Here is a 14611-nt window from a genome sequence, read left to right as displayed (position 1 = left end):
CTGGCATGAGCGCTTTTTAAGTGGCACCGGCACCTCGAAGAACAAGCCCTGTATGTGTGGAAGACAGTGATGTTACTTAAAATGTCTTGTTAAGGAGGGGAAACATTACCTTATTTGGAAAGAGATAAGGGTTGGTGACAGGAAAGACATCCTGCCTCTACATCTTGTGTCCAAACCATGGGAACATGGAAAAGTGGACATTAAAATAATGATGATGATGATGATGATGACAATGATAATGATGGTTTCAATCAAAAGTAGCTCCATTTTTCCCACCCCCAACCCATTATCTTATCAATAAGGAAGATAATTCTGGAATATTGTGGAAGAAACATCTGAATTTCCTCCAGATTGTAAAAAAAAGACAGAGGAATGACATATTGTTATTGTGGTTAAGTCAGGGAATGAAACAGAGTGTAAAACCTTCTGTTGTGGAAAGTAAACTAAAAGAAACCACTGACACTCGCTCAGATTTTGCTTCCACCTGATACCTACCAATAAATAACATAACTAGCTTTTCTGCTCTAATGACTGCCCATATTTCAAACCATGGAAGCCACTACATGGTCACTCGATCTGCTAGAAATAGCAGCCAAATCTTTTAAAACCCACACAAGGCCAGCCATTTACAGGTTATAGGAGGTATATTTTATATTACTGGTACACATTTCATTAGCTCCAAAAAGACGAAAGACAAGGCTGTTTGTTGCCGAATTCAAGCTCAAAACACAAAGGAACACGATTAAATATGATAGAATATTTACTCTTTACTCTTTTACTTGTTTCAGTCATGTGCCTGTGGCCATGCTGGAGCACTGCCTTTAGTCGAGCAAATCGACCCCAGGACTTATTCTTTGTAAGCCTAGTACTTATTCTATCAGTCTCTTTTGCCAAACCGCTAAGTTACAGAGATGTAAACACACCAGCATCGGATGTCTATACACACACACACACACATATATATATATATATATTATATATATATATATATATATATATATATATATATATATATACATATACATGATGGGCTTCTTTCAGTTTCCGTCTACGAAATCCACTCACAAGGCATTGGTCGGCCTGAGACTATAGTAGAAGACACTTGCCCAAGGTGCCACACAGTGGGACTGAACCCGAAACCATGTGGTTCGTAAGCAAGCTACTTACCACACAGCCACTCCTGCGCCTATTTAGTCAAGCATTCTACAATTATTTTGTTTTCTGCAAAAATTGTTTTATCCTTTACTTGTTTTTGACTGTGGCCATGCTGGGGCACCACCTTGAAGGATTTAATTGAACAAATCAACCACAATAGTATTTTTTTAAAGTCTGATATTTATTCTATCAGTCACTTTTGCTGAACAGCAAAATTAAGGGGATGTAAGTAAACCAACACCAGTAGTCAAGCAAATAGTAGGGGTGGCAAACATAAGCATACACAAATATACTTATACATATATATATCATCATCATCATCATCAAACGATGATGATGATGATGATGATATATATATGTATACACATATATATATATATATATATAATATATATATATATATATATATATATTATATATATATATGTATACATATATATATATATATAATATATATATATATATATATATATATATATATATATATATATATACATGTGTGTGTGTGTGTGAAGGCGCATGGCTCAGTGGTTAAAGCATCTGGCTCACAATCATATGGTAGTGGGTTCGATTCCCAGACCCGGTTGTGTGTTGCATTCTTGAACAAGACACTTTATTTCACGTTGCTCCAGTTCACTCAGCTGTAGAAATGAGTTGCGACGACACTGGTGCCAAGCTGTATCGGCCCCTTTGCTTTTCCCTTGGATAACATCGATGGTATGCAGAAGGGAGGCTGGTATACATGTGCAACTGCTGGTCTTCCATTAACAACCTTGCCTGGACTTATGCCTCAAAGGGTAACTTTCTAGGTGCAATCCCATGGTCATTCACCACTGAAGTCGGTTTTTACCCTTTACATGTCAGGCTTCTACACACTTTCCATCTACCTAATTTACTCAAAAGGCATTAGTTGTCTCGAGTTATAGTAGAAGACACTTGCTTAAGGGACTAAACATAAAACAGCATGGTTGCTAAGCGGGCTTCTTAACCACACAGCCATGTCTAAGATAGTGAACATAACATTATACAATTTCTTTTTTTTTTCTACAACAATTATTATAAAATAATTTTTTCCTTTTAATATTTCAATGATATCGATTTTATATTTCATCCTTTCAAAGGTCGTCAATAAAATATAGCACCAATCATGTAGTTAAAAAAAGACTCCGCCGGTTACGACGACGAGGGTCCCAGCTGATACGATCAACGGAACAGCTTGCTCGTGAAATTAACGTGCAAATGGCTGAGCATTCCACAGACACGTGTACCCTTAACGTAGTTCTCGGGGATAATCAGCGTGACACAGAGAGTGACAAGGCTGACCCTTTGAAATACAAGTACAACTCATTTTTGCCAGCTGAGTGGACTGGAGCAACGTGAAATAAAGTGTCTTGCTCAAGGACACAACGCGTCGCCGGGAATCGAACTCACAACCTTACGATCATGAGCCGAATGCCCTAACCACTAAGCTACGCGCCCTCACCCTCCTTCAAAACTGGGAGGCTTTGTACCCATATTAGAAATCATAAATTCAATAGTAGCCGCGATATCTCCAGTAATTAAAAGGGATTCCTTCTTTGCTATTAGAAACATGTAAATTCCCATGTAATTGTAGAATGTAACTGGTAAACCTTGAGTGGCGCGGCTATAAAGTCACAACCATTCGAGCAACTTTGACGGTTTATGGGCCAAGGGAAATAACTACGTCTTAATGATTGCCTCCCTTGTTTCGGAAATCATAACACAATATTTCAAGCCTATAACTAAATAGCAGGTTGTTAGATGCTTTGTCATTACTGCAGAAGTAGCAGAAGTGGTGGTAATAAGTTCACCACTGGGTAATTAATACGGTATAACTGTATTAGTAACCTTTGTGAAAATTTACAACAATATGTTACTACAAAGAATCAGGCGTTGATTATAACCAATTCTCAGAAACAACCAGAATGGATTCTGATCAGAACATTCATTTACTACACTTAGATACTTCCTTTATGAAAATTGTTAGAAAGAATGGAAGATCGGAATCTGGAAGCAATACTAACATTTGGGGGTTGTAAATTGAACATTGTGGCCCATAGGAAACTTTCAGGAACATGGATTCTTTTGAAATTCTTGCAGGAGTGTTTCAAGGACACACTCTGCTACTTTATGCTACAAGAATTGTCACAGCTGATCAATCAATCAAATTCACCAAAAGGAATGACTCAAGTCATTTAGTTCAAAAAATAACAAATAACAATTGTAGATTTTTGCAGATGATACAGTATTGTTATTGGCTCCATTTGAAGAACGTTCAGCTACTCATATGGCTTAGTAAAGGCTTAATCAGCCTTCAATAGACTTCATTATATCAGAAGGACACACACAAAAGGAAATGAAATATTTCCAGTATTTCAGCGCCTGAATAACAAACAAACTCAGGAAAGGATATTAACGCTTACATATCTCAAAACATGCCAGCATCTAACAAAACAAAGAAGAGGACCCATCTGCCATAGCAGAATTGATACCAGAGCTGGTGCTACATAAAATGCACTTGTGCTGGTGCCATGTTAAAAGCACAGGTACAACATAAAAAGCACCCAACAAGCAATTTCAAATTTGCTACAAATACTATTTTTTAAATTCTCTAACAATTTCTTATGATAACCTCATATATGTCATTTTTGTTAACACTATGTCCCCACTGTATCCCCAAAACTAGACTTTTGGTGATGGAAATGATGTCATCTTTCATTGATATAATTGGCTGGCCCTTACTGTCTTGTTGCAGACATCCAACAAAGTTTCTGTGAGGGTACCTTTTTTTGCAATGATTTGGATGATTATACATAAACTTCTTTAAAAGGTTAGCAACTGATCGGAACTGAAGTATTTTTTGATCTTAAATATGGTTTCAAATGTTGGCACAAGGCCAGTAGTTTCAGAGGAGGAGTGAGCCTGAAAGGATGAAAGGCAAAGTCAACCTTGGCAGAATTTGAGCCCAGAATGTAAAAACCGATAAAATGCTGCTAAACATTTTGCCTGGTATACAAATGATTCTACCAGCTCACTGCCTTCTATCTGGCCTGAAAAATAAAGTTTAGTTTTGGGGATGTAATGTTAACAAAGATGACATACATGAGGTTATCATAAGAGATTATTAGAGAATGTAAAAAATAGTACTTGTAGCAACTTTGAAATTTTCAATTTGAATGGTGTTTATGGAGTCTTGCAAAGTGCTTGTTTGTGTAAGTACCACCAATCAAAAGCTCAGATACTTTGATATGAATTTTTGCCTCAGAAATCTTTGATCTGGTTAGAATCTTGCTTTTGGAGTGACTCAAGTATGATGGTCACAGATGTTTTATTTTATGTTTGTGCCCTAGTCAAACCGTTCAACTCATACCAGCATGGACAACAGATGCTAAATGATGATGACGATCATGATGATGTATAATGATGGTAATAGGAGAGAATGTGTACCATTTTGGGGCCTTCCTCTTGATGGCTTTACAGCACTCTAAGATATGAGGCCCTGAATATTAAATCAAGTGACTAGTATTTGATCTTCAGTTGTTCATTTTAGGATTATCAGGATTGTCTTTGGTAAAGAGGAAGATACATCAAATGATCTAGATTTACGTATAATATATTTCAGCAAAAGACAGGAGAGTCATGGATAAATGTGTATGATCCTTAAATTTAGGGGGATTAGGATTTACTAGGATCCATATACTATTACCATCATTATACATCATCATTTAGCATCTGTTGTCCATGCTGGTATGAGCTGAACGGTTTGACTAGGGCACAAACATAAAATAAAACATCTGTGACCATCATACTTGAGTCACTCCAAAAGCAAGATTCTAACCAGATCAAAGATTTCTGAGGCAAAAATTCATATCAAAGGCTTATGAGATAAAAATCTGTTTTTGTTTGTTCCTTCTTGAGCCATGCCTGGCTCATAAGGGCTGGTTTCCCGGTTTCCTTGGCGTATAGGTTCCCCACATGGACGGGACACCAGTCCGTTGCAGGTGAGCTGCAAGATGCAGGAGGAAAGAGTGAGAGAAAATTGTGGCGAAAGAGTCAGCAGAAGTTTGCCATTACCTTCTGCCAGAGCCGACGTGGAGCTTAGGTGTTTCACTCATAAACGCACATCGCCCGGTCTGAGATTCGAACCCACAATCCCTTGACCGTGAGTCTGCTGCTCTAACAACTAGGCCATGTGCCTCCGAGATAAAAATCTACAGAACCAAAATCATCCAGCCTATTGGAGAAGAACCAACATATCTTAACTCTTCTTGTTTTACATCTTCACTCGATTTCTTACTCTACACTACTTATTCTCAACCAGGCTCTATATAAGATTTTGTGGTTAAAGTTTATGCGCAATAAATTGGTTATATTTCTACAACACAAAATACTTCAACTACATTTTATACAATTTTATCATCATCATCATCATTTAATGTCCGTGTTCCATGCTAGCATGGGTGGGATGGTACCACAAAAGCCTGTACCAGACTTCTGTGACTGTTTTGGCAGGATTTTTACAGCTAGATGTCCTTCCTAAGCCCAAATACTTAGCAAAGTGAACTTAATGCTTTTTATGTGAGGTGAGTAGTGCCTTTCACATGGCACAAGCACAAGTGAGGTCAGTTTTGGCAAGGTTTTTACAGCTAGATGCCCTTTCCTACACCAACCATTCAGCAGCATGGACTTAATGCTTTTTATGTGGCACATGCACAGGTGAGATGAGTAGTGCTTTTTACGTGGCACAAGCACAGGTGAGGTCAGTTTTGGTAAGGTTTTTACAGCTAGATGCCCTTCTGAACACCAACCAAAAGGCAGTGAGCTTGCAGAATCATTAGCAGGCTGGGGGAAAATAATTAGAGGCATTCCATCCATCCTTATATTCTGAGCTCAAATTCTGTGGGGGGTCAACTTTGCCTTACATCCCTTCAGGGTCAATAAAATACATATCAATTGAATACTAGGGTTAATGTATTCAATTTAACCCCCTCCTACAAAATTGCTGACCTAGTGCCAAAATTTGAAACTAATATTCAATTATAAATATAAATTCTTTTACCCTTTTACTTGTTTCAGTCAATTGACTGTGGCTATGCTGGAGCACAGCCTTTAATTGAGCAAATCAACCCCAAGACTTATTCTTTGTAAGCCTAGTACTTATTCTATTGGTCTCTTTTGCCGAACAGCTAACTTATGGGGATGTAAACACACCAGCATCGGTTGTCAAGTGATGTTGGGGAGACAAACACAGACTCACAAACACACACATATATATATATATATACACACATATATACGGCAGGCTTCTTTCAGTTTCTGTCTACCAAATCCACTCACAAGGCTTTGGTCAGTCCAAGGTTATAGTAGAAGACACTTGCCCAAGGTGCCACGCAGTGGGACTGAACCTTGAACCATGTGGTTCAAGCTACTTACGACACAGCCACTCCTACGCCTATAAAATAGTTTTTTTTTTTATATAAACGTTGAATGGCTATGAGCATCCATCAAAGGATTCCGAAGGTAAAAAGTGGTTGAGAACCACTTCTCTACATTCCTAATTCAATGCCTCGTTGCCTCTTCTCTTCAACTCTCCCTCTCTCCGGTATCACTGTCATTTCTATTACTTCAACAGATACAGTCATCATCATCATCATCGTTTAACGTCCGCATTCCATGCTGGCATGGGTTGGACAGTTTGACTGAGGTCTGGAAAGCCAGCAGCTGCACCAGGCTCCAATCAGATCTGGCAAAGCTTCTACAGCTAGATGCCCTTCCTAATGCCAACCCCTCCAAGAGTGTAGTGGGTGCTTTTTACATGCCACCGGCATGGAAGCCAGTCAGGGGGCACTGGCCACAGCTATGATATTGGTTTTACTTGACTCAACAGGCCTTCTTACGCATAACATATCGCCCGATGTATCAGGAGTATTCTTAACAGTATGTTTCATTAATATCTAGTGCAGCTGGAAAGTCGAAAAGCAAACTAAGATTTGGATAGATGAGTGTCCAACAGCGAGACAAGTTGGTTGACCAGCAGGAATCTATTGGGTTGTCTGGAAAGTTTGTGCCAATTTATAGTAGCTTATCTTTCGACTTATTTTAGAACATGGTTGAGGCCATAAAATAGGATTTGACTACACCGCCATTTAGAGCGCAGTTTAAGCTATCTTTTCGTGGAAGGTTTATGTTCCTATAACCTGTGTTAATTCTGTAACCCTTTAAAATGGGAGATAAGAAATTTCTTTTTCGGCACTTGATGCTTTGGGAACCAGACAAAAATTGCTGCAGCTCGGCTGGGGTGTGTTACCCCACACCTCATATTCACCAGATATTGCTCCTTCGGATTTCCACTTATTCAGGTCTCTGCAGAATAGTCTTAATGGTAAAAATTTCAATTCCTTGGATGACATAAAAAGATACCTTGATGAATTCTATGCCATGAAACCACCTCAGTTCTGGGAAGAGGGTATTTCCAAGTTAAAGGAAAGATGGAGACACATTCTGCAACAAAATGGTTCATATTTGGTCGATTAAAAATGTCATGGCAAGTATTTATTGACCTTTTTCTTTCCTTTACAAATCGGTAAGAACTTTCCGGACAACCCAATAGTTAAAGTTTTTCCGGCTGATGACAAAAACACGATTCCACCTTAGTTGTCACAGTCTGATTTGTCTCCCTTGTCGAAGACATTTAATAATAGTTGAACCTCTTAGATCAGGTGATATCTTTTCTCACATCCAGATTTGCAGAAACAGCATATGTGTGCATGTAGCTTTGATTTGAGCACTTTGTTCCTAAGTTTATATATCAATCTACAAATCACTTTCAACCAGTTGGCCTTGAAGTTGCGGCTGTGTGGTAAGAAGCTTGTTTCCCAAACCACATGGTTCTGAGTTCAGGCTCAAATGGTAGCACCTTGGGTAATTGTTTTCTATTGTAAGCTTGGGCTAACCAAAGCCTCGTGAATGGATTTGGTAGATGGAAACTGAATGAAAACACCACACACCCATTTCCAAGTAAGTTTATATATATATATATATATATATATATATATATATATGATGGGCTTCTTTCAGTTTCCGTCTACCAAATCCAGTCACAAGGCTTTGGTCAGCCCCGAGGCTATAGTAGAAGACACTTGCCCAAGGTACCATGCAGTGGAACTGAACCCAGAACGATGTGGTTGGGCCTGATGTCACATGTATAAAGCTAAGCGCTTTATGGACATGAAACTTTAGGTAACCCTATAAACCAGCCATAACTAACATTCTTTAAATACTCCACTGCTCTATAACTTAGAGTGTGCTTCGCTTTTGGATTTATGATTTACTGGCAATGTGTTACCAGTGTCACCTTACCAGCACTTGTGCCAGTGGCACGTGAAAAACAACATTCGAGCGAGGTCGTTGCCAGTGCCGCTAGACTGACTCCTGTGTAGGTGGCACGTAAAAAACACCATTTGAGCTTGGCCGTTGCCAGTACTGCCAGACTGGCCCTCATGCCGGTGGCACGTAAAAGTAGCCACTACACTCTCGGAGTGGTTGGCGTTAGGAAGGGCATCCAGCGGTAGAAACTCTGCCAGATCAGATTGGAGCCTGGTGCAAATCGTGAAACCCATGCTAGCATGGAAAGTGGACGTTAAACGATAACGATGATGATGATGATGTGTGTGTGTGTGTCTCTTTGTGTCAGTATTTGTCTCCCACCACCACTTGACAACCAGTGTTGATGTGTTTACATCCCTGTAACTTAGCAGTTCAGCAAAAAAGACTGATAGAATAAGTACCAGGCTTAGGAAGAAAATTAAGTACTGGAGTCAATCTGTTTGTTTAAAATTCTTTAAGGTGGTGCCCCAGTATGGACACAATCTAATTACAGAAACAAGTAAAGGACAAAAGATCTATATATGGCATAAGGAAGGTCATCCGGCCATAGAAACTGTGCCAAAGAATATACTGGAACATGATGCAGTTGTCTGGTTTGGACTTGCCAGATTCTGCCAAACCATCCAATCCATGCCAACACGGAAACCACGCATTAAATGATGAAGGTGATGATGATGAGGATGTGCGTTTGTGTGTGTGTGTGATATTTATGTTATTTAGCTATTTGCATGACCACACATACACAGACATATAAATTTGTGTGTGTGTGCGTGTGTTGTGTGCATACATTATGCACACGCATTTAAAAGACTGGGATGTGGGGCGAGGGGTGAGTTGGGGTAGGGTGGAAGGGCTTACTCTAAATATCCAAATTGGTTAGGAAAGCAAACAACTATTCATGCTGGTGGTGGTGGCGGCGGCAACGGCAGCGACAGTGGTATGAGCAAGGAAGGACAAAAGAAGGGAAGGAATGAGCAAAGAAATAAAGGAAAGAGTAAGAATAAGAAAGAAAGAATTGTAATAAAAAAAAAAATTATGAAAGAAAGAAAGGAATAAAGAGTGCAGAAAATAAAAAGAAGGAAATTGAATGAATGAATGAAAGAAAACATGTAAAGGATACAGTCTGTGCGAGGCTGAGTGTTGTATAAGCATTGGTTTCAACTGGGCAACATCACTGGAGAATTTCTTCATAGATGTCCGGATCTGTGAGTTGAGCTGTAACCATAGAAACACAACAACAAAACAATGAGATTTTATTTATTTATTTAGTTGAACAGAAAGACAAGGAGTAAAGAACTGACATAAGTAAAATAGCAAAAGAACAGAGAGGGAGAGAGACAGACAGACAGAGAATGCAGGCAGCCTCCTTGTTTCACACACAAACTGACAGAGGTCTGGCTTGCTCATTGCTTCTAGCGGTTTGTTTAGTTAACCCAATATTTTAAAGGGGGTTAAAAAAAAAAGGAAAAAAAAAACAAAGCAAAACTCTTTACAAAGGGAAGATGAAACTAAGCACCAAACATTAAAAAGAAAAAAAAATTGCTGCTTTAACTGTTACAAGATGAATTTATCAAAGAGCAAAAATGAAGACAGAAGGTTGAAGCCAAATGCAAAAAAAAAAACTTCATCATCATCATTTTCATTTACTGTGTTTTCCATGCTGGCATGGGTTGGACAGTTTGACAGGAGCAGGTAAGGCCAAGAGCTGCACCAGGCTCCAGTGTCTGCTTTGGCATAGTTTCAATGGCTGGATGCCCTTCCTAATGCCAACCACTTAACAGTGTGTACAGGGTGCTTCTAATGTAACACCAGCTACTTTTATGTGAAGGCACGTAGCTTAGTGGTTAGGGCATTTGGCTCACAATTGTAATGTCGTGAGTTCAATTCCCGGCGACGTGTTGTGTCCTTGAGCAAGACATTTTATTTCACGTTGCTCCAGTCCACTCAGCTGGCAAAAATGAGTAGTACTTGTATTTCAAAGGGCCAGCCTTGTCACACTCTGTGTCATGCTGAATCTCCCTGGGAACTATGTTAGGGGTACATGTGTCTGTGGATTACTCAGTCACTTGCACGTTAATTTCATGAGCAAGCTGTTTCGTTGAGCGTATCAGCTGGGACCCTCATCATCATAACCGACAGAGTGCTCCTTTTTTAGCACCAGCAACAGTGGGGTCACTGAGAAACTTGCAGCAGAAAAATCCCTAGACTGGGAGAGCAAATGACACTGAGGGAGATGGCTTTGTTCTGGTCTAGAGGTTAAAATAGAGTGATAGAGGAGATACTTGGTTACCCCAGGAGGAAAAGAAAGTAAGGAGAGTATACTAGTCTCCTTTAGCTCATGAGCAACCTGAACTAAGCTGACCTATGACCAAAGGAGTTTGAGCTGTGATGTATTCTATAGCTTTCTGCATTTTATATCCACACAACATCTCTGATGTTAAGGTAATGGACAACTGACCACAAAGTTACAAGTCCAGATCTTACTTCTACCACTGAGCTGTGCCTCTGAGCAAGGCACCTATTTTGCTAAATTGAACAGGAAGCAGGTCTAACAACTAATTCACAATTGAGTGGTTAGGAGTAGAATCATGTTGTACTGCATTAGTTCAAAGTACAGGCATAGTTGTCAAAGCTGTCCTTTACATGTAGAAGTCTTACACAAGTGAGTAAGCCATTCATGACAGTAAACTGATAGCAACCATAGCTATTCTTAACCCTTTAGTGTTCATATCACTCTGTCACATATAATGTGGTCTGTTTTTAGAGTGACACTGCAGGGTAGGTTTGAGAGGCTGGATCTGGCCAGTTTGAACATAAAACAGGTGGAACACATTGGCCAGAAATGACCAGTTTAAATGCTAAAAGGTGAATTAGATGTAAAATACATGCAACACTACAACAACACTAGTAGTATATTGTTGGCACTCCGTCAATTACGACAACAAGGGTTCCAGTTGATCCGATCAGCGGAACAGTCTGCTCGTGAAATTAATGTGCAAGTGGCTGAGCACTCCACAGACACGTGTATCCTTAACGTAGATCTTCGGGGGAGATTCAGCGTGACACACAGTGTGACAAGGCTGGTCCTTTGAAATACAGGTACAGCAGAAACAGAAAAAAAGATTGAGAGAAAGTTGTGGCGAAAGAGTACAGCAGGGATCACCACCAGCCCCTGCTGGAGCCTCATGGAGCTTTAGGTTTTTCGCTCAATAAACACTCACAATGCCCGGTCTGGGAATCAAAACCACGAGTCCACTGCCCTAACCACTGGGCCATTGCGCCTCCACAGTAGTATATATAACACTGACATTACTTCTCCCAGAAACAAATCAATTTATTTCCTTTCATTACTCAAGAACTGTTTAATACTATTTGTAATGCTTGTTCTTGTATCAGTCATCAAATCATTCAAAACTTGAAGAACAGATTCCATATTTTATCCACCCTTGCTATTTGTGTCATTTGAAGGCAGCAAGCTGGTAGGATTGTTAGCACAATGCACAAAATGCTTGATGGCATTTCTGCCAACTCTTTACATTCTGCATTCAAATTCATCATCATTGTTTAACGTCTGCATTCCATTCTGGCATGGGTTGGACGGTTAGACTGAGGACTGGTGAGCCAGATGGCTGCACCAGGCTCCAATCTCATCTAGCAAGGTTTCTACAACTGTATGCACTTCCTAATGCTAACCACTCCAAGAGTATAGTGGTTGACATTAGGAAGGGCAAAATGCCAGTTGAATACTTGGGCATCAATGTAATCACCTATGCTCCTTCTCTGAAATTGTTGGCATTGTACCAAAATTTGTAACCAATATTTGTATTATCCTTTATTTGTGAATACCATAAATCCTCGAGTATAGTCTGCCCTTGAGTATAATATGTACGGGATTTTTAGGGGGCTATACCTCTGAAAAACCTAAACCTTGTGTATAATACGCAGCCCTTCTCGAACTTGAATTGTGCGTAATTAAGCCAGCAACACCTAGTCGAACAAACACTTCCGCACTTGCGTAATACAATAATGGGGATGTCCTTAACTGTTATATGGGAATGTAAATATGTTTGCAAATTGTTTTTGTTACATGTTATTCTATGTTCTGAATACTTTTATTTTAATAAATGTTGCTTACTGCAAGTTATGGATGATTCTTTTATGACTTCATTGCTTTCAGGCTTAGCTTAAGATATTTTCGCCCCCGACATCACAAAATGCGTCTGAATAAACATTGCCGATCAGCAAATGGAGACTCGGGCATTGCTTAGAAAATATTTCATTTTTAACCTCATATATAGTACGCACTAGGGATTTTGACCTTTAAATTTTGGGGAAAAAATGCGGATTATACTCAAGGATTTACAGTATACAGGTTCACCCTTAAGAACCACAGCAGTTAAATGATGAGGATAGTAACAAGTATCATCATCGTCATTTAAGGTGCCATAGCACAGAAGTTAGTGTCAGGCTCACAAACATGAGGTAGTGAATTTGATTCCCAGACCACACTGTATGTTGTATTCTTGAGCAAGAATACAACATACAGTGTAGTCTGGGAATCAAACTCATCATTGTTGGGACCATTGATTAGCCCCCGTGCCGGTGGCACGTAAAAAGCACTATTCAAGCGTGATTATTGCCAGCGTTGCCTTACCAGCACATGTGCCAGTGGCATGTGAAAAAATAACATTTGAGTGTGGTCGTTGCCAGTACCACCAGACTGGCTCCTGTGCAGATGGCCTGTAAAAACATCATTTGAGCGTGGACGTTGCCAGAACCGACTGACTGGCCCTCGTGCCGGTGGCATGTAAAAGCACCCACTACACTCTCGGAGTGGTTGGTGTTAGGAAGGGCATCCAGCTGTAGAAACTCTGCCAGATCAGATTGGAGCCTGGTGCAGCCTTCTGGTTTGCCAGTCCTCAGTCAAACCGTCCAACCCATGCCAGCATGGAATGTGAACGTTAAACGACAACAAATATCAGTGGCATGGAGAGGTGATGCTGGTATGAATGGGCAACTGTTGGTTTCCCATAAATAACCTTGCCCAGACTTGTGCCTCAGGGGTTAATTTTCTAGGTACAATCCCATGGTCATTCATGACCGAATGGGATCTCTTTCTTTCAATGACAATTTCTGACATTTTGTGCTGTATTGTACAGGACACTATATCAGATAGTGGAGCCAAGGGACATCACTCTTATTGTCTCAACTTAATTCATTAAAGAGAGTCACAAGAATTGGTAGGCTTGAGATGATAATGATGCATAGCAGCATGAAACAGATTGGAATTAGATTCAAGTCATGTTCACTCCTGATATATTTTTCTATATTTTTTTTTATGGCCTACTTGTTCAAAAACCAATATTGTTCTCATCGGGTGCAGAGTGGTGCCACATTAAAAGCACCCAGTACACTCTGTAAAGTGGTTGGGCACTAGGAAAGGCATCCTGTTGTAGAAAACCATGCCAAAACAGACACTAGAGTCTGGACAGCTCACCAGTTCCTGTCTAACCATCCAACCCATGCCAGCGCGGAGAAAGGGTATTAGATGATGATGATGATGATGAATAAATGCAAAAAGTAATTAAAAATAAGATGAATGAAAAAACAATGACACAAGCAAAAAATACAATGTCCAAATTTCAAGAGTGAAAGGAAACAGAGATGAAAGATGAGGGTAAAATGTTAAATGGTAAACAATGGTAACTGTAAAAAAAAAGTGCTAAGACATTTGAAGAATCTTACCTTAGTGTAAGCAGAACTTGTTCGTGGATGTTTATCTCTTTTGTTGAGTTCAACAAAGAGTTCATGGCCCAACTTGGCACAGCTGTCATGTTTGCTCATCCTGAAAATACAAACAATTTTGTGAAATAGTCACTTATGTATCATATTAAATGTATATACACCACCGACTGGATAGTTACTGTAGTTTTTGTCTGAGATAAAATCTCTTGTAGACATGCTGTGTTTAAAAACATGTGGTTCAGTGGTTAGGGTAATCAGCTCATATGTCGTAAAGTTATGAGTTCAATTCCTGATGGCGTGTTGT

At 39.6% G+C, this 14611-nt stretch overlaps 1 protein-coding gene across 1 annotated transcript in view; it reads right to left on the bottom strand.

Moving 5' to 3' along the window:
* LOC115214846 (syntaxin-8) overlaps positions 1–14611 on the bottom strand; it is a 53172-nt gene that overhangs the window by 30520 nt on the left and 8041 nt on the right. Inside the window, exons 2-3 of the mRNA XM_036505159.1 lie at positions 14308–14407; positions 9683–9777 (exon numbers count right to left, since the gene is read on the bottom strand). Coding sequence (XP_036361052.1) covers positions 9683–9777; positions 14308–14407 — 195 coding nt within the window. The remainder of the gene's footprint in view (positions 1–9682; positions 9778–14307; positions 14408–14611) is intronic.

The sequence above is a fragment of the Octopus sinensis genome, linkage group LG8, assembly GCF_006345805.1.
Source record: "Octopus sinensis linkage group LG8, ASM634580v1, whole genome shotgun sequence".
Classification (NCBI taxonomy): Eukaryota; Metazoa; Mollusca; class Cephalopoda; order Octopoda; family Octopodidae; genus Octopus; species Octopus sinensis.
The sequence above is the reverse complement of the archived record's forward strand: the minus strand, read 5'-3'. Positions and strand labels throughout refer to the sequence as shown.